General features: G+C 38.5%; 1 protein-coding gene across 1 annotated transcript; it reads left to right on the top strand.

Moving 5' to 3' along the window:
- The first annotated feature begins 3,008 nt into the window (after window positions 1-3,008).
- LOC125775516 (uncharacterized) lies at window positions 3,009-4,241 on the top strand. Its single transcript, XM_049446176.1, has 4 exons — window positions 3,009-3,253; window positions 3,311-3,416; window positions 3,473-3,653; window positions 3,710-4,241. The coding sequence occupies exons 2-4, from the start codon at window positions 3,315-3,317 to the stop codon at window positions 4,105-4,107; spliced, it is 681 nt and encodes a 226-aa protein (XP_049302133.1). The 5' UTR covers window positions 3,009-3,253; window positions 3,311-3,314; the 3' UTR covers window positions 4,108-4,241.
- The last annotated feature ends 19,008 nt before the right edge of the window (window positions 4,242-23,249 follow it).

Below are 23,249 nucleotides of genomic sequence, written 5' to 3'. Positions count from 1 at the left end.
AAATGGAAATCTACAATAACTAACTTGCTTGAATTTGTATCACATGTATGTATCAGCTGGCTTTAGGGATAATAAGAATACTGATGTTATATACACAGATTTCAGTAAAGCTTTTGATAAAGTAAACCATTCAATTCTTTTGATTAAACTTGATCACTTGGTTTTCAACCAATATTTCTAAAATGGGTTGCTTCTTATCTTAGCAATAGAACTCAACAAGTCTTATACTTTTACTGACATAATCAATGTTCCTTCAGGCGTTCCACAAGATAGCCATCTTGGTCCAATTCTGTTCTTGTTATTTATTAATGACATATCATCTGTTGTTACGTTTTCAAAAGTCTTATTATATGCTGACGATGTAAAACTTTTTAAAACGTATACTTCAAACAACGAAAGATGCCAGTTGCAAACAGACTTAAACAACCTAGTTTCTTGGTGTGGTAGAAATGACATGCCATTGAACCTTAAAAAATGTAAAACAATGTGCTTTTCACGTAGAACTGTAGACCCAACTTCATACACAATACAAAACTTTAGGTTGCAGCAAGTATGCAGTTTTGTTGATCTGGGAGTAACTACGGACCCCAACCTCAATTTTAATCTTCACTTATCTTCCACGGTTTTTAAAGCTAAAGGCGCTCTTAGATTTGTTAAACGTTGGTCTAAAGAATTTAGAGATCCGCTTACCACAAAAATTCCGTTCAAAAACAATTCTTAGTTTTTGTCTTAAATCATTTGCAGTGGGATTCCAGTTTAAATCTTCCCCCTTACGCTTACCGTTTAAAACTCATAAATCTACCGACACTCGCTAGTCGTATGGAAATGCTTGGTATAATATTTCTTGTAAAAATCACGAATGGGTCAGTCTGTAGCCCATCTCTCTTATCTGATATTAATTTTAACGTTCCCGCTCGCTCTACCAGGCAGTTTAGACCCTTACTTTTAAAATTTTCTAGAACAAATTTTGAGTTAAACGAACCATTCCGTCGTATATGTCATGATTTCAATTCTCATTCCAGCACATTTGATTTAACAGACTCACTCTTTACAATTAAAAAAATTATTTTATCTACTCTTAACAAGTAACATTTAAAAATTATAAACTTTAATTTAATTCTTAATTTTGGCTGTTGAAATTTTTGTTTCTGTAGCTGAGCAGCTTAAGATCGCAACGCTTAAAACTCTCTTGCCTTTTATGACTCGGCTAATTCCGCTCGTTCGCGGATTGCGCCTCTCGCGTCGGTTGGGCGGGAGGAGGGTAATCGTTGGGTATTATTGTTATTATTATTATTAATCAATCGGATATCGATATATCTGAGGTTGCTTCGCACATCGTCCAGTTTTCATCTCTGCTCAATGTGTATACAAATTTATGTCTCTGTTGCATTCAGTTATTGATTTATCGCATTTTTGGTAGCTTTGAACAGTACCGCCATACGGAGAGCGGATGGGATTATCCTCTTGTTTCAACCATTTCTACAGTATCGCTAAGAGAGTGTGCCCACTTTTTCAAAAATTTTAGCCCAGAGGAACGCCTAACCACTGCGATACCCTGAGTCAAATAAGAATTATATATAATATTAGGTTGTCAAAGTCTTGCGGTATTTTCTCTAGTTGGCGCTGAAAGCGCGTAGTTCTAGTTTTATTCGTCGCATCGGGTCATGCTATACCTTGTTGGAAAGCTCATTTCACGCGCTAACACGTGTTTGATTGATTGCCGTTTCTTTTCGTGAGTTATAGCGTCGCAAACATGGAGCAAAATAAAGAGAAAATACGGCATATTTTACAGTACTACTACGAAAAAGGCAAAAATGCATCTCAAGCCGCCAATAAAATTTGTGCAGTTTATGGACTCGATACAGTTTCCATTTCCACCGCACAACGATGGTTTCAACGTTTTCGTTCTGGTGTAGAGGTGGTCGAAGATGCGCCACGCTCCGGAAGGCCTGTCGTCGAAAAATGCGATAAAATCGCAGAATTGGTCTAAAGAGATCGGCATAGTAGCAGCCGTAGCATCGGTCAAGAGCTGGGCATAAGTCACCAAACCGTTATAAACCATTTGAAGAAACTTGGAGTCACTAAGAAGCTCGATGTATGGGTGCCACACGAATTGACGCAAAAAAACATCTTTGACCGTATCGACGCATGCTAATCGCTTCTGAATCGCCACAAAATCGACCCGTTTTTGAAGCGTATGGTGACTGGCGATGAAAAGTGGGTCACTTACGATAACGTAAGGCGCAAACGGTCGTGGTCGAAAAGCGGTGAAGCGGCCCAGAAGGTGGCCAAGCATGGATTGACGGCCAGGAAGGTTCTTCTGTGTGTTTGGTGGGCTTGGAAGGGAATCATCCACTATGAGCTGCTTCCATATGGCCAAACGCTTAATTATACCATCCCCTGCGAACAACTGGACCGCGTGAAGCAGGCGATTGAGCAGAACGTCCAGAATTGGCCAACAGGAAGAGTGTAGTGTTCCACCACGACAACGGCAGACCACACACTTCGTTAATGACTCGTCAGAAGCTCCGGGAGCTTGGATGGGAGGTTCTTTTGCATCCACCGTACAATCCGGATCGCGCACCAAGTGATTACCACCTGTTTCTGTCCATGGCGAACGTGTTTGGTAGTCAGAAGTTGGCCACAAGAGAATCCTGTGAAAATTGGCTCTCCGAGTTTTTTGCCAATAGAGAAGCGAGCTTCTATGAGAGGGGCATTATGAAGTTGGCATCGCGGGAACGCGTCATCGAACAAAACGGCGCATATTTGATTTGAATCGCATTATTGTAACCAATTTTATGAACAACTAGCTGACCCCGCAGCCGTTGTCCTGCGTGAAATTATGTGTTTTGAAATGAAGAATTTATCATTACATATTTTTTTTTTCAATGTAACGCAGATTGATAAACAACATTTTTTGGTTTCTGTTCTGGTGCGTAAATGTACAGAGAAGAAGGTTTTCCAACTCGTGAGCACGCCTCGTATATCTGGCCGTGTGAAAAAAAATAGTAGGGGTAATCATAATCCGGTGCAAATGGTCTTGCAAATGCATATTTCGGTGCAAGTGCAAAATATTTTTGCACCATGTTCTTAAACAAAAACAAATTACATGTGCTTTGCAAATGCAACACTGTTATGCAAATGCTACACCCAACCCCTATTGCATATGTGCAAATTAGTGTTGCTTTTCAAACAGCTGATTTCTTTTGCATACATATTTGTTTCGATTTTTGCGCGTAAGGTAAAATTTTTGGTAAGAAAAGAAATTTGAAAGAATTAAAAATTTAAAACTTAATAAAACTATTTACAGCAATATGAGCGATAAAAAAGTGAAAAGGGAACGACCGAACAAAAAATGGACAAAGGAGGAAATCAACAAGCTTCTGGATTTTTTGGAGGAAGCAGATGAAATTGAGGTAAACATTTTAAGAAGTTTGGAATGTATAAATGCTTATTTATTTGCTTTTATTAGGCTCCAACAGCACAATTTTTTTACAAAAAATGCATTGTGGTTAAGGGAATCGAAGCCACGTGGGACTTGCTGCGGTGGAAGGTACGCCACCTAAAAAGTACATTCAAAAAAGCGCATGATTATCGCACCTCAACTGGCGCTGGAATTGATGAAATGGAAGTGGGCGTTGGCAGTTTTGAAGGTAAATAATAAAAATTGAAAGTGCTTTGGGAACTTAAGTGATTAAATCTTTTACAGAAAAAATTGAGAAAATGTGCCCCCATTACAATCGCCTAAACAAAATTTTCGGAGCTAAATCGCATGCGCAAAATAATTTCTGCGCTGTCGACACGGGCAATGACTTGCTGCTTATCGCGCCACAGCCGTCAACAATTTCACCGTCAACAATTTCCCCACCAGTACATTCACCGCCAATAGTCTTTCCACCATCAATTTCCCCGCCAATAGCTAATAATCTCCTCATCAGCAATATCACCGCAAATAGCCTCGCCATCAGCAATATCACCGCTAATAATCTCCTCACCAGCAATATCACCGCAAATAGCCTCGCCATCAGCAATATCACCGCCAATAGCCTCGCCGCCAGCAGTCCCACCGCCAACAGTTTCGCAGCAACCACTCCCACTTGGGGCTGATTTTCCACAATCAGTTAAAACCATGGCTAAAAAAATGAAAATGCAGGCTCCCAAAACATCAGCGGCTTGTTTGATGGTTTACCAGCAAAACAGAATAGAGTTGGAAAAAGAAAAGCTTCTATTTGAAAAAGAAAAGTTGGAGAAGCACCTAGAACTTTCAAAAGCTGAAATTGACTTGAAAAAAGAAGAGCTAAAACTTAAGAAAATTAAATTGGAGCAAGATGAAAAAATAAGAAGGCTAGAAATAGAAAAAGACGAACGAATAGCTATGTATGAAATAAAAATGAAATACACGAAGTAATCCAAAATTTAACTTTTTTTATTCAAACATTAATGAATGTATTGCTAGCCTTTTAGTTTCCCCTTTTTTGTTTGGTTGTACATCCTCGCTTTCCTCGCCGTTGTCATCAGTGTACTCGTACGTGGTGTCCTCATCGAGATTTATATATTCGTTGTTTGTGCTGTCATCTTCTCGTAGTATGTTGTGCAATATACAACACACAACAAACCAATCACAACATAAATTGTGGCTTTCTTTATCTATAAGGCGTGCTCTGAACTCCTTAAGGCTGCAAAACCGCTCCTTCAATAGGCCGAAGCAATGTTCGACTCGAACTCGAAATTTACTGTGACGTAAATTGAAATTAATTCGAGAATTTATGTCTAGCACTCGAGCATTACTTCGGAATGGAGTTATCATAGTTTCGGACAAAGGATAGGCTGAGTCACCAGCTAACCACTGCTGTGACGAAAAAAATTTTTCTTTTTGCAAGAAAAGTGAGCTGCTGCGGTATACTCTCGCATCAAGCCAACTGCCAACATGTCCCACCATTACGTGTCGTATTTTTAGTTTATAATCGCAAACTATTTGGGCTTTGATTGAGTAGATGTGCTTACGAGAAAAGAATGATGTAGGATCGATAACTGGCGATTCTACTAGCTTTATCTCCGTACCATCAATATAGCCAATGCAAAATGGCATTTCAGAATACGTAGCATGTACAATTTCTGATCGCTCTGTTTCATTTGGCCAAAAAAGGAAGGAATCTCTTAACCTTAGTATAGCACTGAAAACTCTTTTTGTAATTATGGATAGAGTTCAACCATCTCCTACACCAAATAATGTTGCAATTTTTTTCAATGCAGCACCCTCTCCGCATGAGCCCAGACGGTAAAGCACAATTGCTAGCTGCAAGTCCACAGGAATCTGTTTGGAGGAATGTGCTTTATTGAATTCCGGATCGTTCTTAATTAGCTCAAATATTTTGTTAAATTGTTCCTTGCTTACTCGAAGCATTTGGCGGAACCGGTTTTCGTCGAATTTATTTAAAATTTCATTTCGCCATACTGGTGACTTTGGGACTTCATGCTCAACTCCACGCCGGCATGAAAGCACTACTTCAACATTCGCATCCAATTCATCTAAAATTTTATCGACCGCCTCACCATCTTCGTCCACTTCTGTATAAAAAAAAAGAACCATGAATATAAAAAGATATTTAGTCACCAACTTTTACCTATTCTATTAAGAATATCATTTGCCGTATTCTCTACCAAATAATTAAGAATTTTTTCCTTTTCGCTTTTTCTTGGCATGATTGCTATTGAAAATATTTACCACATATTTTATTTCACAGTTGACAACTAGAAATCAGCTGTTAATTTTACAGTGAACAGTGTTGCATTCAGATATAAAAAGACAGTCACTCACGATCTATTGTAAAATGCTACATTTACACTTTTGCATATGCAACGATGCATCGGATTCTGATTACCCTTAGTATTTCAAAATGTATGGCGCCCACTCTGCGACTATCCTGTTGATCGCCATCTCAAATTCAATTTTCACTGGAAACGGAATAGGTTTGAACTGAAATAGCAAATCGTTAGAACTCAAAAAAATCCGTAGAATCAAGCATTCTGCCCCTTATATTTGATAGGTGCGTCACAATCAGATTGTGAAACATCATAACGGCAGATCCAACTTTGAGACGCAAATGACCCAGTGGCACATCAAGCCTCTCTAAAAAATTTAGAAATTCCACTGGGTAATTCACGGTGTCGTCTTCATTGTCAAGACGATCGGTCGATTTGTATGACCGCAAATCTCCGGAATTTGACTTTGAATCTTCCACTTTAAATCAACAACATACATAGGTATTTGTGGCAGCTAACATTGCGCATGCACTTAAGGAATCGTAGTTGTGATAATTTGGCCAATGTCCGAACATTTGTGATGAGTTCATCTTTCGTGAATTGATAAAGGAAGATGGAATTGATATCGAATCACCGGAAGTATCAGCCGAAATTGTACCATTTCCAATTTTAGCGAAGACGATGTAAAATGTTTTCGGAAATGTAATTTTTGTGCGTATCCCATAATAGATGCGGATGTGAAGGCTGATATGACGAAATGATTATCGCGAAAAGTATGCGAACTTTATTTGCATTCCAGTGATTATCATTTTCCAGCAATTGTAATTGCTGGCTTGCTTCTCAAAAAGTTGCACAAACCGTATTATTCACAGTACGCAATGACTCAAATGAAGTTAAACCGCGTACATACATTAATCAATAGTAACCGAAAGTAGAAGCAATCGTCGTTTTTCGGGTGGATTGTGTAAATTCGTCCTAATGCATTAGTTGAAAACACACCTGTATGTCAATCTACTGGTTGGCCTTGCTTTTTGCTTAAATATTTCTTCAACGATGCATTCTATGTATAATATCAAGGCATTTCCGAATAGAGCAAGTTCTCGCAAACGGTTCACTGACAAAAGTTGAGAAAAAACTCGTAAATGTTAATTTTGTTGCTGGCGGTGTTTCCACTGGCTATACTGTATTCTTTGGGTTGAAATACACTCTTCGATCATTCTCCAAATTAACTGCGAGACGCACAACAGTCGGAAAACGTTCATGAATTGCAAAAGTAGATATCCTACAAAGCGCTTTATTGCAGTTCACGTATCGAACGTATCGTTCAAAACCAATAACCGCCATGTTGCTTGCTATAGTAACGTAATTACAGACGTACTTTACCGATTACACCAAACTGCTATACGGAACATTGACATGACTTTTGAATGTGAATTAGACAACAGTGGTGAATACGGTACGATCCATGTCTTGTCAACTTCGATGTGTTGTTAACTTCGATATTCACGCCTCTAAATTGAATACTGAATGTTCTGTCATTGTCGTCTGGTGAGCGACGCCGATAGAGTGGATATCCATCATTTCTAGTTTGTGTTTCCGAAAGAAAAGCACATGGATACTGTTTCGTGCATTTATTGTCAGCCATACAAACCAAAGAGGGACTGTGGTGTCCGCAAGATCCATGAACCTTATTGGTTTTCATCACTTCATATAATACTGGATCTTTCTTTGTAGCAGGAATTTCCGCATGATTGAAAGATTTCATCAATTTGATCTGGTGTAACCACCATCCACCATCCAAAGAAGAATGTGTGCGGCAAACCTCTCTTTTGCCACTCAACAGAGTCCATCTAGCATCTAACCAACGATAAAGTCCATCGAAGCTGTTGCTTGAAAAGTCTTGCTGTGTCATCGTGACGATCGCTTGCTGATTGACCGCGATCCATAATACCGCACGTATGTCATCGCATCCTGGGAGTACTCGGTCATGTGCCTTGGGCTTCTAATGTATGTTGATGCCAAAAAGAACGTCGACCGATATTAGCTCGACCTCTTCGTGGCATCGTAACAAATTTCAATCTGTAATTGATCACTTTGTGTGCAACACACATAACATTCATAATAACATTCACTGAATAATTTTAAAACATTTTTGAAGCAAACGACAAATTTGAACGATTCAACTAATTGAAAAACAAAACAAAAAAAATTGAAAAAAAAATTTGTATGGAAAAAATTAACTTTTTGGAATCGTCCAATTTTCCGACTTTTCCTCACTAAAAGCATACAGGTTTTTTTATTTCTAAACCTTCCCCGATCCACACAGAACATTCTCTGAAAATTTCATCAAGATTGATCCAGTCGTTCCCTTAGCGTTACTAATAAACAAACAGTCATTCGTTTGTATGGGAAAAAGAAAAGGGCTGTTTTTAGGGGTTTTCCGTCAATTATTCGGATTTTTCTTGCCGTAAAAACCATCCTTGAGCCCCAACGAATATTTTAAAAAAAGAATTGGCAAAATTGGTTTAGGCGTTTTTGAGTTATGCGCTTACCAACACATTTTGCGATTCATTTTTGTATATGTACATACATACATATGTATAAGATAAGACTAGCTGACACGGCAGCCGTTGTCCTGCGTGAAATTATGTAGTTTGAAATGAAAAGAAAGTTAAATTTATCATTTCTTTTTTTTCAATGAAACGCAGCTTTATAAACAACATTCTTCGGTTTCTGTTCCTGTATACAGAAAAGATGGTTTTCCAACTCGTAAGCACGCTACGGCCATACATACATACATACTTGCATCAATCAACAGATTCCCTTGTTGCTGCTGCAATTTAAGTGCTTCTTCTTCTACTTTAATTTAATTTTAACTTTACTGCTCCTTTTCGTTTTTCCCTGTCTCTTTCTTCAGCTGAGTTTATTCTTGAGCGGTGCTAGTTGCTTACCAATTTTCGTTTAGTCACACGGGTCCCATTGGCATAATGCGAATTCTAGTTTTTTTTCTTATTCATTCTAGCTTCTATCTTCTAGCTCTGATGATTTTAACTTCCGTAACTGCCACAATTTGTCAAGTGAAGTTATGCTACGGAAATTTGGAAGCAACAGGCGACAAAACTGTCAAGCTTTATCATCACATCTACCTTATTTTATTCTATGGCATACTAGCATCTTTTGGTGCCGAAAAATAATAAACTTTTGTCTCATACTTTCTACGTTTTTAAGTTGTCGCTGGTATTTTCCTGTTTTCGTTTTGTATTTGAATGATGAAGACATATACTGAAGCTATAATATTCATCACAAGAACTTTGAACAATTTTTTCGGAGATTGCACGATTATCTTAAAAAATAACCAACTCCTAATTTCTTGATGATATTTCACCAATGAAAAAGCTTTGTATAGCAGCTGAATAGTCTCAAGCGTTTTTGAGACACGAAAAATAGTTAGGGATGCGCAATTTTAAAAAACACTCCAATTACCTGTCGCGGAAAGACTTATAAACTACTCCGGTAACGAAAAAAAGAGAGAATTCTTTATTTCACTGAATCTAATTGCTAAACCTAAATCTTAAAACTAACGGCTTAAACTAGTGGTAATCTAAACATGTATTAAAAAGTGGTAAGTATAACAATTTTCACTTTCGTTAAATATTGTAACAGATTAAGGTAAGTATTAAGGTAAGTAATAGATTGGTATTATAAATGCATTATTAAGGTAATTATTTCATATAATAGATTTTCTTAATTTAATTTTTAATAATTCAATATTTTACAATTCATTTAATTATTTTTGTTTTAGATATACTCGTATGTAGATATGTCGCTTGACGCAACAGCAGATATATGCTATAGTGATAAAATATCGATCTTTCGGACAAATAAGCAACTACTTGGGTGGATAAAAAAGTATGCGAATTCTCAGATCGACAATTCAAAGACTGAAGAATTTGTTCTCATATATACAAACATACTAAATCGACTAAGCTCGTCATGCTGTTATAAAGAAATTTATAACAGCGCGACAGCCGTTTCTTCTTTTTCCTATTTGGCGCCAATATGAGACATCAAGTGTAGCAGGTGCTTCTCCATCTGATCTATCCAACGGACTGGAGGACTTTCTCTCTCTCTGCTTCCACTAGGTGGTATTGAATTGAAATTCTTCAAAGCTGGAGTATTCTCTTATATCTGGACAATATCATCTAGCATCGTTTCATAAACTGCGATACTGCCGTTGCCAGAGCGCAAAGATCCATAAATCTTCCACAAACCCTTTTTCTCAAACACTGCCACGACCGACTCATCAGATGACGTCATTGCGTATGTCTCCGCACCATATAGGAGGACTGAAATCATGAAGGACTTGAAGAGCCAAACGCTGGTCTAAAGTGGCAAATGTAGTGCTTCAAACCTAATATTGTCGTTGGTGTTGAAGCTGATTCCAAGATAGACGAAATTATGTATGACTCCAAAGACTGCAGCTGTACAAGATGGTACCTTCTCAATTTAATTCTGCAGCTCGAATTATTTTCTCCGCAAATTGGTTGAAGAAGTCACACGAAAGTGAATCACCTGGTATGAATGTGGGATCCGAACATCGGACCAGAAGTGGTCAAAAATACAACGCTGACAAATAACAAAATGACAATGACACGCAACCCTTTAACTGGACGAACTTTTGACGAAACACGAACAAGTCAAACCAGCCAAAGTTCAGTTGAGTCAATTGCCGTGAACTGTTCAAGAGAAAAGGTCGTGTGAGTCGTTGTCCGCGAGAACGTTGTAACTACTTTAAAAACTAGTGTAGCTAGATAGTACTTTAATCTCAAAACTAAACTTAAGACTTTTGTTAAAATAAACACTACTATTAAATCGTTTAGACACATCGATCTTTTTAAATCCTGACGGAGAGTGTGGGTGGTGGTCATCATACGGAACCCCCACAATTGGCGTCAGAAGTGTGACGCGAACATTAATCGCGAGTTCAGTGATAAGTGTATTCAACCGTACATACATATGTGCATTATTGTGTGCCAATCATTAAATTCGGCGAAATAATTTCTGTTTTTGTTGTGCGTTCGCGTAGCGTTGGCGGAACATTGCCGAACATTGAACGTTATAAGCGTATGTATGTAGTCAATTTCGAAAGAAACGTACAGAAACGCTAAGAAGTCGTTGCTACGTTGAGTTGATGCTGTTACGGTGCTACATGTAGCTGTTGTTGGAGTTGCGTACAGTTGAGCCTTATTGGATGTGGCTGTAGCAGTGTAGCGACAAATAACGCCAAGTTGTACATAACGCCAAGTTGTACATAACGCCAAGTTGTACATAACGCTAAATTTGTACATGACGCGTAACGAACGGTTAAAATTGAAATCAGCGACGAATCGGCACCGACACTAGCAACGGGAGATGCATGTAAACGACATCGGCAGAGGCTGAGCAGTAACGAGACAGCGAACGAATAAGAGCAGTGCACTTGTGTAGCAGCGATCGCAACATAAGTGAGAGAGGCAATGTAACGAGTTCCATTCAATTGTATTAGATGAGATTTTGCACGGCGGTGGCCGTAAGTGCGAAATAGAAGCGTTTGCTGCAGCGAGTTTACGAGTTGCGTGAATTCTGTACAAACGGCTTGTGTGCAGAGAGTTTGTGTGGCGGTGGCTGTATAGCACAAACATACTGTGTTTTGAAAATATTGCTGGAGACGGTGAAAATTCGTTACTTTGGGTTTACGACACGGTTGCGTGGCAGTAGCTGGAGAGGAGAGCGTCGATATAAGGAGAGCAGAAAAGTTGAGAGAATTTCGTCGAGTTGCGGGAAGCAGATAAGTAGAAAGTAGTAGCTATAGAATTGATAAAATGCAAACGAATTGCCAGACGTGTTAATTTCAACATTTTTGTATTTACATTTAAACAATAATTAAATTGTTATAATTCTTCAAATTTATACAAGGAAAATTAATATAAAGAGTTAAGTTGAGGTGAAATTGTAGAATTAAATAAAAACATTATTTTGATGAATACATAATTCAATTGATGTGAAATTTTAAGATTTTTATGAATTGCAGTTGTTAAAACTAAGTGAAGAATTTGATACAAAATGGTGAAACAATTTGAATTTAAAGCATAATTTTATACCATTGTTAGCTTTAAGAGAAAACGAAAGCACACTAATTTTTTAAATGCGCTAACATTTTCAGAACATACTTGTTTAACATTATATTTTATAACTGTGTAAAATTAATATTTTTATTGTTATCGCTGACAACGACTGAATACCATGGAACGGCGTGAAATTTTGAATTTGAATGTGAGTGGCTTGAAACAAAAACTGACTGAATTGGGATTGGTGACTACAGGACGTAAGATAGTTTTACAAGACAGACTGCTTCAGCATTTCGGTCTAACTGCTGACGGTGATGAAGATGAATATGATTCTGAGTATGAAGATGTTGGTTCCTCCCCGCCAAGTGTGAATCAGGGTCCGACGAATGAACGTGCAACGTTCACACTGCGTGACATTGAAGACTCTTTGTCAATGTTTAATGGTTCTAGCTCTCCGGGTGTAGAGGAGTGGTTAGAAGAGTTTGAGGAAAACGCCACTGCGGTTCACTGGAACAATTTACAAAAATTTATATATGCTAAACAGTTGTTGAAGGGAGCGGCTAAAATTTTTGTGAGGAGCCAACGTGGTATTACAGATTTTAATTCATTAAAGCAGGCATTAAAGTCAGAATTTGGCATTACTGTTTCATCTATTGAAGTGCATCGCATGCTTAGAAATCGCCGCAAGCGTCCAAATGAGGGTTACCGCGAATATCTATACGTTCTCATGGAAATCGGAAAGCCGATAACATTAGATGAGTTGAGTTTAGTGACATATTTTATCGAGGGCATTCCCGACTCCAATGCCAACAAAAGTAACTTATATCAGGCCAAGACAGTTGAAGAGCTTAAGATGCAGCTTAGTGTATATGAAAAAGTGCGAGCAGGTCGGCAGCAGGTAAATAGTTCAGGTTCAGGTCGATCAGGTGAAGGGAACAAATCGTTTACTAATCTGGAGAACAAGAAAGATCATATAAGACGTTGTTTCAAGTGCGGAGATGCCTCGCACATCGCAAAAGATTGTCGTCAAAATCAAATGAAATGTTTCAAATGTGGTCAGCCAGGGCATCGCGCTATAGATTGTCAACAGCAACAGGTTGAGGTTAAAAGAGAGAAAGGCAATGTGAATACATTAAGTATCCAAAGGAAGCAGGTCGATGAAACCGGAGGATGCATTTTTAAGGATATAACCTTAGGGGGTACAACATTTTCCGCTTTAATCGATACCGGATGTGACCTTTGCTTAATTCGCCGCGATATTTTGTTGTTGTTAGATGACGGCATCGAATTGAGCAATGACAAACGACACATGGTAGGTGTCGGAAATGCTAAATTAACGACACTAGGTAGCTTCAAAATTCTGGTAGTTGTCGATGGTATGGAACTTAATATCACGTTTCATGTGACTAGAGAATGTGACATGCTGTTACTCAGCAGTAATTGGTGTCAGTGTATTAAAGTTGGTTGACTTGGTTGTGTCAGAAGGTTCGGTTGAGTTCAGGGCAAAAGTTGAGAAGTCTGAAGCAAATCAGACAGTGGAAAAGGGATTGGGTACAGTTGTGGCCAAAAGTTACTTAGATTCGAATGAGGCTGAAGGAAGGTATGGAGATATTGAGGCAGGATTTAAAGAGTTGTGCGCGGTGGCCGTAGTTGAAGAGGTTAGAGAGCCTGATATAGACTTATCCCACCTTCAATTGTCAGAAGCAAATGCAGTAGAATCCTTGATTAAAAATTATGCCCCAGTAAAAAGCAAGGAGTCACCTGTTGAAATGAAAATTGTGTTGACCGACGATTATCCTGTTTACGAAGGGCCTAGACGTATATCATACGCGGACAAGGAAGTGGTAGAAGAACAGGTAGGGAAGTGGCTTCAGGAGGGAATTATCCAACCGAGCACATCACAGTACGCGTCGCCCATTGTACTTGTTGCCAAAAAGGACGGAACAAAACGTCTATGCTGTGACTATAGGCGTATAAACAGCAAGATAATGAGGGACCACTTTCCAATGCCATTGTTAGATGATGTGATTGAGAGGCTGCAAGGAGCGAAGGTCTTCACGACCTTAGATTTGGCAAACGGGTTCTTCCATGTACCCGTGGAGGTAAATTCCAGGAAGTACACTGCGTTTGTGACTCATAACGGGCATTATGAGTTTCGGTATGTACCCTTTGGGATATCAAACTCGCCTGCTGTGTTTTCTAAATATATTTTTGCGGTTTTGAGGGATTTGGTGGAAGAGGGAACGGTTATTGCTTACATGGATGACCTTGTAATACCCGCTAAGGACATAGATGAGGGAATCCATAAGCTCGAGTGTGTGTTGGTTAGAGCAGCCGAGTATAACTTGCGAATAAAGTGGAGTAAATGTCAATTTCTCAAGAGGAAAATAGATTTTTTGGGGTATATATTAGAAGATGGTACTATAAAACCGTCAGAAGCGAAGACTAGGGCGGTTGAAAATTTTCCTATACCCTGTGATCGAAAGGCAGTACAGCGTTTCCTTGGGTTGACTTCTTATTTTCGGCGATTCATTGAGAGTTATGCAATGATTGCAAAACCTCTATCAGATCTTTTACGTAAAGATGCTCAGTTTGTACTTGGTGCCGAACAGTTAGCAGCTTTTCAACAGCTTAAAGCAGCATTAGTGAATGCTCCCGTTTTGCGGTTGTATAACCCAAAAGCGTTGACAGAGGTGCATACGGATGCATCCATGCACGGATATGGGGGTGTTCTTCTTCAAAAGGACTCTGACGATCAACTTTTCCACCCCATACAGTATATGAGCCGCAAGACAACGCCAGCTGAAGAGAAGTACCATTCATACGAGCTGGATGTACTTGCGATTGTAGCAGCTTTGAAAAAGTGGAGGATATATTTGTTAGGCATAAGCTTCAAGATAGTGACAGATTGTAACGCGTTCGCTATGACGATGCGGAAAAGGGACATTCCTTTAAGAGTTTCCCGATGGGCGTTATTCTTACAAGATTTCAACTATCAGATAGAACACAGAAGCGGAAGTAAGATGAGGCATGTAGACGCGTTGAGTCGAGTTTGTTGTTTGATGTTAGAGGACTCCCTACAGCACAGATTGCGCCAAGCGCAGTTAATGGACCCTTGGGTGAAAGCGGTTGTTAAAGTCCTGGAAAAGGACAGTTATGAAGACTTTTTCGTGAAACACGGTGTGCTCTATAAAGATCCCATTAAGGAATTGATAGTTGTACCTGTGTCAATGGAAGACGAGATAATAAAAATTGGACATAATCAAGGTCATTTCTCACCGAAGAGAACCAAAGACGTAGTCGAGAGATCATTTTATATACCACAGTTGTTAGCTAAAGCATCAAGTATAGTAAAAAGTTGCGTAGCTTGCATTATTACTGAGAATAAGTCGGGGAAAAAAGAAGGATTTTTAACGCCAATAAGCAAAGAGGATAGGCCTTTAGGGACGTATCATGTCGATCATGTAGGGCCGATGACAGAAACAAATAAGTGGTACAATTATATCTTCGTTGTCGTCGATGCGTTTTCTAAGTTTGTGTGGCTATACCCAACACGCACCACTGCCGCAGATGGAGTTGTAGATAAGCTGAAGCGACAGGCAGCAGTCTTTGGGAATCCAAGACGCATAATATCTGATCGAGGCGCTGCATTTACGTCACATTTGTTTTCTGAATATTGCGAGAGCGAGGGTATACAACATTTAATGATAGCTACAGGAGTTCCGAGGGGTAATGGCCAGGTGGAGCGTATCCACAAAATCGTGATACCTATGTTATCTAAGTTATGTGTAGAGAATCCAGCCCAGTGGTACAATCAGTTAGATAGGGTGCTGCAAGCGATTAACAATACCCCACCTAGGAGTACGAAAGTCTCACCTTTTAGGTTGTTGACAGGCATTGAAATGAGACTGAGTGTGGCACCAGATTTGAAAGAGTTCTTAGACGAAGAAGCTATGGTAGAGTTTGATCAGGAGAGAGAATCCCTGCACAAAGAGGCGCAAGAGAATATTAGTAAAATCCAGCAAGAAAATCGGCGTAACTTTAATGGGAAGCGGAAACAAGAGCCCAAGTACCATGTGAATGACTTAGTAGCAATTAAACGGACTCAGTATGGTGTAGGGCTTAAGTTGAAGCCGAAGTATTTAGGTCCATACAAAGTTACTACTTTAAAAACTAGTGTAGCTAGATAGTACTTTAATCTCAAAACTAAACTTAAGACTTTTGTTAAAATAAACACTACTATTAAATCGTTTAGATACATCGGTCTTTTTAAATCCTGACGGAGAGTGTGGGTGGTGGTCATCATACGGAACCCCCACATGAATCCTCGTTCAGTACTGAACGGCTCGGAGATGTCTTTTCCGATCGTGATGGAGCTTACAGTGTTTGCTAATCCTCAGCCTACACGGTCGTGTTAGCTTTGCGGGGATGCCAAGTTCAGATATATGGGGATAGAGACAGTTTCATTTGGTGTCATAGAAGGCGGCCCTAAAAACGACAAAGAGGTGATGTGTATAGATCTTTTTTTCACGGATATTTTACAAGATTTGTCGAAAGGTGAAAATCTAGTCGATACTAAAGTTTCCAGGTCTAAAGCTGCATTGATAAGGTGCAATTAATTTGTTGAAAGTGGGTCAATCTTTTACACACTTCGCTCGATAAATCCTTATATGCAATATTAGAGAAGCTTATCACATGGTAATTGGCCCAGATTGTGGGGTCCCCCTTTTTGTGCATTGGACAGAGCACGCTTATGTTCCAATCGTCGAACATGTTGTCATCCATACCATATCTTACAAAGAAGATGATGCATGAACCTTGTCAGTTCTTCGCTCGTCAAATTTACAATTTTTGACAATTCCACTGTGACCAGGCACCCAGAAAAGTTTAATATGGAAGTAGCTTGAGGCTCCTGCTAGGAAAGTCATACACTCTTTAGCTTTGATCCCAATGTCTCCGACGCATTACAGCAACTTTGCTATCGGAATGGGTACATATCTCCATAAAGAAGCTGTACTTCGGAGAGATACATATGCTGCTATCTTGACGGCTGCGGTTTCTACTGTAAAATAAACTGATATATCAAAATCAAAATAAAGAATTCTATAAATACATAACGTTTTTTTTTCTTTCCTCAGATAAGAATATATGAAATGAGGCTGTAATATTTGATGACAGATAGTTCAGTTGAAACTGAGATATTATTGTCCTTGATTTAGTGGCATAGTATATTAAATGATTTAATTTGACGAAAGCAACTTTGTTTTAGTTTTTATCCGTTCCGTTTGTAAAGACCCGACCATAATAGGTTCTGCCAGTGTCTACGTCCATAATGATTCAGAAGAACCATTTTGAGCTAAAATAATATTTCAATTATTTTGATAATTTCAAATAGAATAGTGTCTACGTCCATAATGATTCAGAAGAACCATTTTGAGCTAAAATAATATTTCAATTATTTTGATAATTTCAAATAGAATATATAGTCAAACACTCGCCGAAGTGATGCTGCTCTAAGTAGAAAGAAATTTTCCAGAAGATAATCCACATAATAAAAGCTATGTGCACCCGATCGGAATCGGCAATGTTGCACAATTAATATATCAGCAATTCATAACCCACAAACACCGGAGACATCATAACAACACTCGTGCTGCACAATAGAAGAGGCGCCATAGTAAATCTATTACAGCAAACTTGGAGATTTCGTGAAGAAAACAAATTGTGTTTCCATACCTCTATGTGGGTATTATTATTTTATAAGGTATAGTCTTCTACAGAAGTGTAAATTTGCTGGCCTACACCGATGATATTGATATCATTGGCCTCAACAACGGCGCCGTTAATTTTGGTTTCTCCAGACTGGATAAGGAAGCGAAGCAAATGGGTCTGGTAGTGAAAGAAGACAAGACCAGAGAAATATCTGCTGTGTACAAACGAACAATCGTCGAATTCGCGACTTGGCTCCCACGTCACTGTTGACAGTCTTAACTTCGAAGTCGAAGATAATTTCATATATTTTGAAACCAGAATTGATACCAACAATATTGTCAGCCTCGAAATCCATCGCAGAATAACTCTTGCCAACAGGTGCTACTTCGGACTGAGTAGGCAATTGAGAAGTTAAATCCTCTCTCGACGAAAAAAAAACAAACTCTATAAGTCACTCATTATTCCCGTCTTGTTATATGGTGCAGAGGCATGGACGATGCCAACAGCTGATGAGTCGTCGTTGCGAGTTTTCCAGAGAAAGGTTCCTTATTTGTTCACGAAGAATATCGCATTCGATGGAACGATGAACTGTACGAGATATACGATGATATTGACATAGTTCAGCGAATTAAAAGACAGCGGCGACGCTTGCTAGGTCATGTCGTCTGAGTAGAAGAAAAGATTCCAGCTCCGAGAGTATTCGACGCAGTACTCGCTGAGCAAAGCAGAGTAAGACCCCTCCATAGAAAAGACTAGGAGGACAAGACCTGGCTACACTTGAAACGAAGTAATTTTCCGTATATCTTCTTATATATAAAAATTAAACCGTTTTCGTTGTCACGGCATCACGCGTGAATGGCTGAACCGATTTGGCTGATCTTTTTTTGGTTGTATTTGTTATTATTAGGAGAAGGTTCCTATGTAAGAAAAAATTACGAAAGTTGCCGGAAAACCCCTAAAAACAGCACTTTTATTTTTCCCATACAAACATTTTATTTTGTATATACATACATACATACATACATATGTATGTAAGTAAAAATGATTGTTTGTTTGTTAGTAACGGTAACCAATCTTCATGAAATCAGAAGTTGTTCGCTGTGGATCTGGAAAGGGTTAGATATAAAAAAAACCATATACTTTTCCTAAGGAAAAGTCCACAAATTGGACAATTCTTTTTTGTTTTGTTTTTCAATATTTTGATTTGTAAATTATTTGAATCGTTCAATTTCGGCCGCTTGCTTTTTTTGCGGCTATTTAAAAGAATAATTATTGAAAATTATTCAGTGAAACTTTAGGTGTGTTTCAAACGAAGTGATCAATTACAGATTGAAATTTGTTACGAAGCAACGAAGACATCGCGCTAATATCGGTCGGCGTTCTTTTTGCCATCAACGTATGGCAGCCCAAGACACATGAACTAAATGAGACTCCCAGGATATACAAGTATGGTGTAGTCAGATGCTGGATGTACTCTGTTGTGTTGCAAAAAAGGGGTTTGCCGCACGCACACATTCTTCTTTGAATGGTGGATGGTGGTTGCACCAGATCAAATTGATGAAATCATTTCTGCAGAGATTCCTGATTCAGAGAAAGATCCAGTATTATATGAAGTGATGAAAACCAATATGGTTAAAGGACCTTGCGGACACCACAATCCCACTTCGGTTTGTATGTCTAACAATAAATGCACGAAACAGTATCAACCTGCTTTTCTTTCGGAAACGTAAACTGGAAATGATGGATATCCACTCTATCGTCGTAGCTCATCAGACCACAATAGCAGAACATTTACCATTCAACATAAAGTAGTGAATATCGAAGTCGACAACATATGGATCGTACCATATTCGCCACTATTGTCTAATTCATATTCAAAACTCATGCCAATGCTTGATATTGTATTTTGGTAAAATCGATTTTTCCGACTGTTGTGCGTTTCGCAGTTCATTTGGAGAATGGCTAGAGAGTGTTTTTCAACCCAGAGAATACAGTACAGCCAGCGGAAACACTTCCAACAACAAAATTTACATTGACGAGTTTTTTCTCAACTTGCGTCAGTGATTTGTTTGTGAGAACATTGCTCTATTTGGAAATGCCTTGATATTATGCATGGAATGCATCGCCGAAGAAACAGGTACGCAGAAAGCAAGGCCAACCAATAGATTGACATCCAGGTGTGTTCTCAACTAATTCCTTAGGACGAATTTACATAATCCACCCGAAAAACTAAGATTGCTAATACCTTCGGTTGCTATTAATAAATGTACGTCGTTCAGTTTGATTTGAGTCATTGCGCACACTTTTCGCGATGGTCATTTCGACAAATCCGCGTCAATTATGGAACACGAACAAAAGTATATTGCCGAAGACATTTTACATCGTATTCGATAAGAATTGGAAATAGGCGATTTCATTTCCAGTGGTTTGATATCAATTCCACCTCCCTTTTGTCAATTCACTTCAACGAAATATGAACTCATCACGAATGTTAATGCCAAATTGGGCAAATTATCGTAACTACGATTGCATGGGTGCGCGCCAATTATACGTGGCGGTTTCCCGAGTTGGAAAACCATCTTCTCTGTACATTTACGCACCGGAATCGAAATCAAAAAATGTTATCAAATTGCGTTACATTGAAAAAAATTTGGAAAAATCGAAAATAAATGATTTTCGTAAATTCAACTTTTTTTCATTTCAAAACACATAATTTCACGCAGGGCAACGCATGCGTTGTTACGGCATCACGCGTGAATGGCTGAACCGATGTGACTGATTTTTTTTTTGTAGTTTTATAATACTCTGTACAAGGTTCTTATGGAAAAAAATATTAAGAAAATCTTTCAGAAAGATTGAAAAATATACATTTCATCTTATATATAAAAATGAATCGCAAAATGTGTTGGTAAAAACGCCTGGACCAATTTTGCCAATTCTTCTTTCAAAATGTTCGTTGAGGCTCATGGATGGTTTTTACGGCAAGAAAAATTCAAATAATTGCCGGAAAACCCCTAAAAACAGCCGTTTTCTTTTTCCCATACAAACGAATGAATGTTTGTTTATTAGTTACGCTAAGGGAACGACTGAACCAATCTTGATGAAATTTTCAGAGAATGTTCTGTGTGAAGCGGGGAATGTTTAGAAATATAAAAAACTGTATGCTTTCCAAAAAGCTAATTTTTTCTCTACAATTTTTCTTTTCAATATTTTTTGTTTTGTTTTTCAATTATTTGATTCGTTCAAATTTGTCGTTGGCTTCAAAAATTTGTGAAAATTATTCAGTGAAAATGTTATGTGTGTTGAACACAAAGTGATCAATTACAGATTGAAATTTGTTACGATGCCACGAAGAGGTCACGCTAATATCGGTCGGCGTTCTTTTTGGCATCAACATACGTTAGCAGCCCAAGGCACATGACCGAGTACTCCCAGGATGTGATGACATACATACGTGCGGTATTCTGGATCGCGGTTAATCAGCAAGCGATCGTCACGATGTCACAGCAAGACTTTTCAAGCAACAGCTTCGATGAACTTTATCTGGAAGCAGGATACATATATATATATAGTGCTGTTAGAAGTACTCTGTTAAGTGGCAAAAGAAAGGTTCGTTGCACGCATACATTCTTCTTTGTATTGTGGGTGGTGGATGGTGGTTACACCATACCAAATTGATGAAATAATTTCTGCTGAGATTCCTGATGCAAAGAAAGATCAGAATTATACGAAGTGATAAAAACCAATAAGGTACAGGGAACTTGCGGACACCACAATCCCACTTCGGTTTGTATGTCTCACAATAAATGCAAACAGTATCCACGTACTTTTCTTTCGGAAACACAAACTAGAAATGATGGATATCCACTCTATCGGCGCTGCTCACCATACGACAATGGCAGAGCATAGAGCATTCAATTTAGAAGAGTAAATATCGAAGTTGACACCAAATGGATCGTACTATATTCACCATTATTGTCTAATTCACATTCAAAACTCATATCAATGTTGAGTATTGTATTTTGGTGTAATCGATAAAATACGTTTGTAAATACGTCACCAAAGAAAGCAACATTTTGCAATTCATGAACGTTTTCCGACTCTTGTGCCTCTCGCAGTTAATTTGGTGAATGGACAACGAGTTTATTTCAACCCAGGGAATACAGTACACCCAGTGGAAACACCACCAGCAACACAATTAACATTTACGAGTTTTTTCTGCATCATCGAAGAAATGGTTACGCAAAAAGCAAGGCAAACCAGTAGATGGACATCTAGGTGTGTTCTCAACTAATGCATTAGGACGAATTTACACAATCCACCCGACGACAAAACGACGATTGTTTCAGCCTTCGATTGCTATTGATAAATGTACGCGGTTCAACTTCATTTGAGTCTTTGCGTACTGTGAATGATAAGGTGTGTGCAACTTTTTGAGAAACAAGCCAGCAATTGCAATTGCTGGAAAATGATAATCACCGGAATGCAAATGAAGGTCGCACACTTTTACGCGATAATCATTTCGACATATCAGCCTTCAAATCCGCGTCTGTTATGGGATACGAACAAAAATGACATTGTCGAAGACATTTTACATCGTCTTCGCTAAAAATTTGAAAGGGATCAATTCCAGTTGATACTTTCGGTGGTTTGATATCAATTCCATTTGCCGGTTATCGATTCACGAAAGATAAACTCATCACGAATGTTTATCCGAACACTGGCCAAATTATCGTAACTACGATTCCTTGAGTGCAAGTGCAATGATAGCTTCCAAAAAACCGATGTTGATGACTTAAATTGGAAGATTCAAAGTCAAATTCCGGGAGACTTGCGCTTATACAAATCGATCGATCGTCTTGACAATGAAGACGACGCCGTAAATTATCCAATGGAATTTTTGAATTCTTTGGAGAGGCTTGGTATACTGCCGCATCAAAGTTGGATCTGTCATTATTATGTTTCCCAATCGTCATGCATCGAAACTGTGTAATGGAACCGGACTGATTGTTACGCAAGGGGGCAGAATGCTTGTTTCTACGAATTCCTTTGAGTTCTATCGATTTGCCATTTCAGTTGAAACGGATTCCGTTTCCAGTAAAAATTGCATTTGAGATGACAATCATCAGGACACAAGGATAGTCGCTAAAAATGTGTGGTATAAATTTGGAACTGCTATGTTTTTCACGCTGCCAAAAATACGTGGCGTACTCACGAGTTGGAAAACTATCTTCTCTGTACATTTATGCACCGGAACAGAAACCAAAAAATGTTCTTTATCAAACTGTGTTACATTGAAAAAAAAAAGAAATGATAAATTTAACTTTCTTTTCATTTCAAAACACATAATTTCACGCAGGAAAACGGCTCCGGGGTCAGCTAGTAATGAAAATATTTGCTTTGCTAAATAAATGTCATATAAAAAACACTGTCATATTAGTCACGCTCTACACTGGTACATATGAAGTACGTGATGATTTAATGACATGTACGAGGGCTGTCTGATAAATAACCGACCTCAACGTGAAGCTAGCGCCATCTGAAAAAAAAGTTTCTACTTCAAATTGTGCATATTATAATAGCTACTCGCCAAAATTTCAGAAATTTATCTTGCGCAATTATCTGTTGACAGTCGTTTTTGTGAGTCTATTTCGGTGACTATGTAGA

The sequence above is a fragment of the Bactrocera dorsalis genome, chromosome 1, assembly GCF_023373825.1.
Source record: "Bactrocera dorsalis isolate Fly_Bdor chromosome 1, ASM2337382v1, whole genome shotgun sequence".
In the NCBI taxonomy this organism is placed as follows: Eukaryota; Metazoa; Arthropoda; class Insecta; order Diptera; family Tephritidae; genus Bactrocera; species Bactrocera dorsalis.
The sequence above is the reverse complement of the archived record's forward strand: the minus strand, read 5'-3'. Positions and strand labels throughout refer to the sequence as shown.

Coding starts and splice junctions, on each gene's coding strand:
- LOC125775516 (XM_049446176.1), top strand. CDS start 3,315: ATGAGCGATAAAAAAGTGAAAAGGGAACGACCGAACAAAAAATGGACA. Junction 3,417..3,472: donor AGGAAGCAGATGAAATTGAG/GTAAACATTTTA, acceptor TGCTTTTATTAG/GCTCCAACAGCACAATTTTT. Junction 3,654..3,709: donor GGGCGTTGGCAGTTTTGAAG/GTAAATAATAAA, acceptor AATCTTTTACAG/AAAAAATTGAGAAAATGTGC.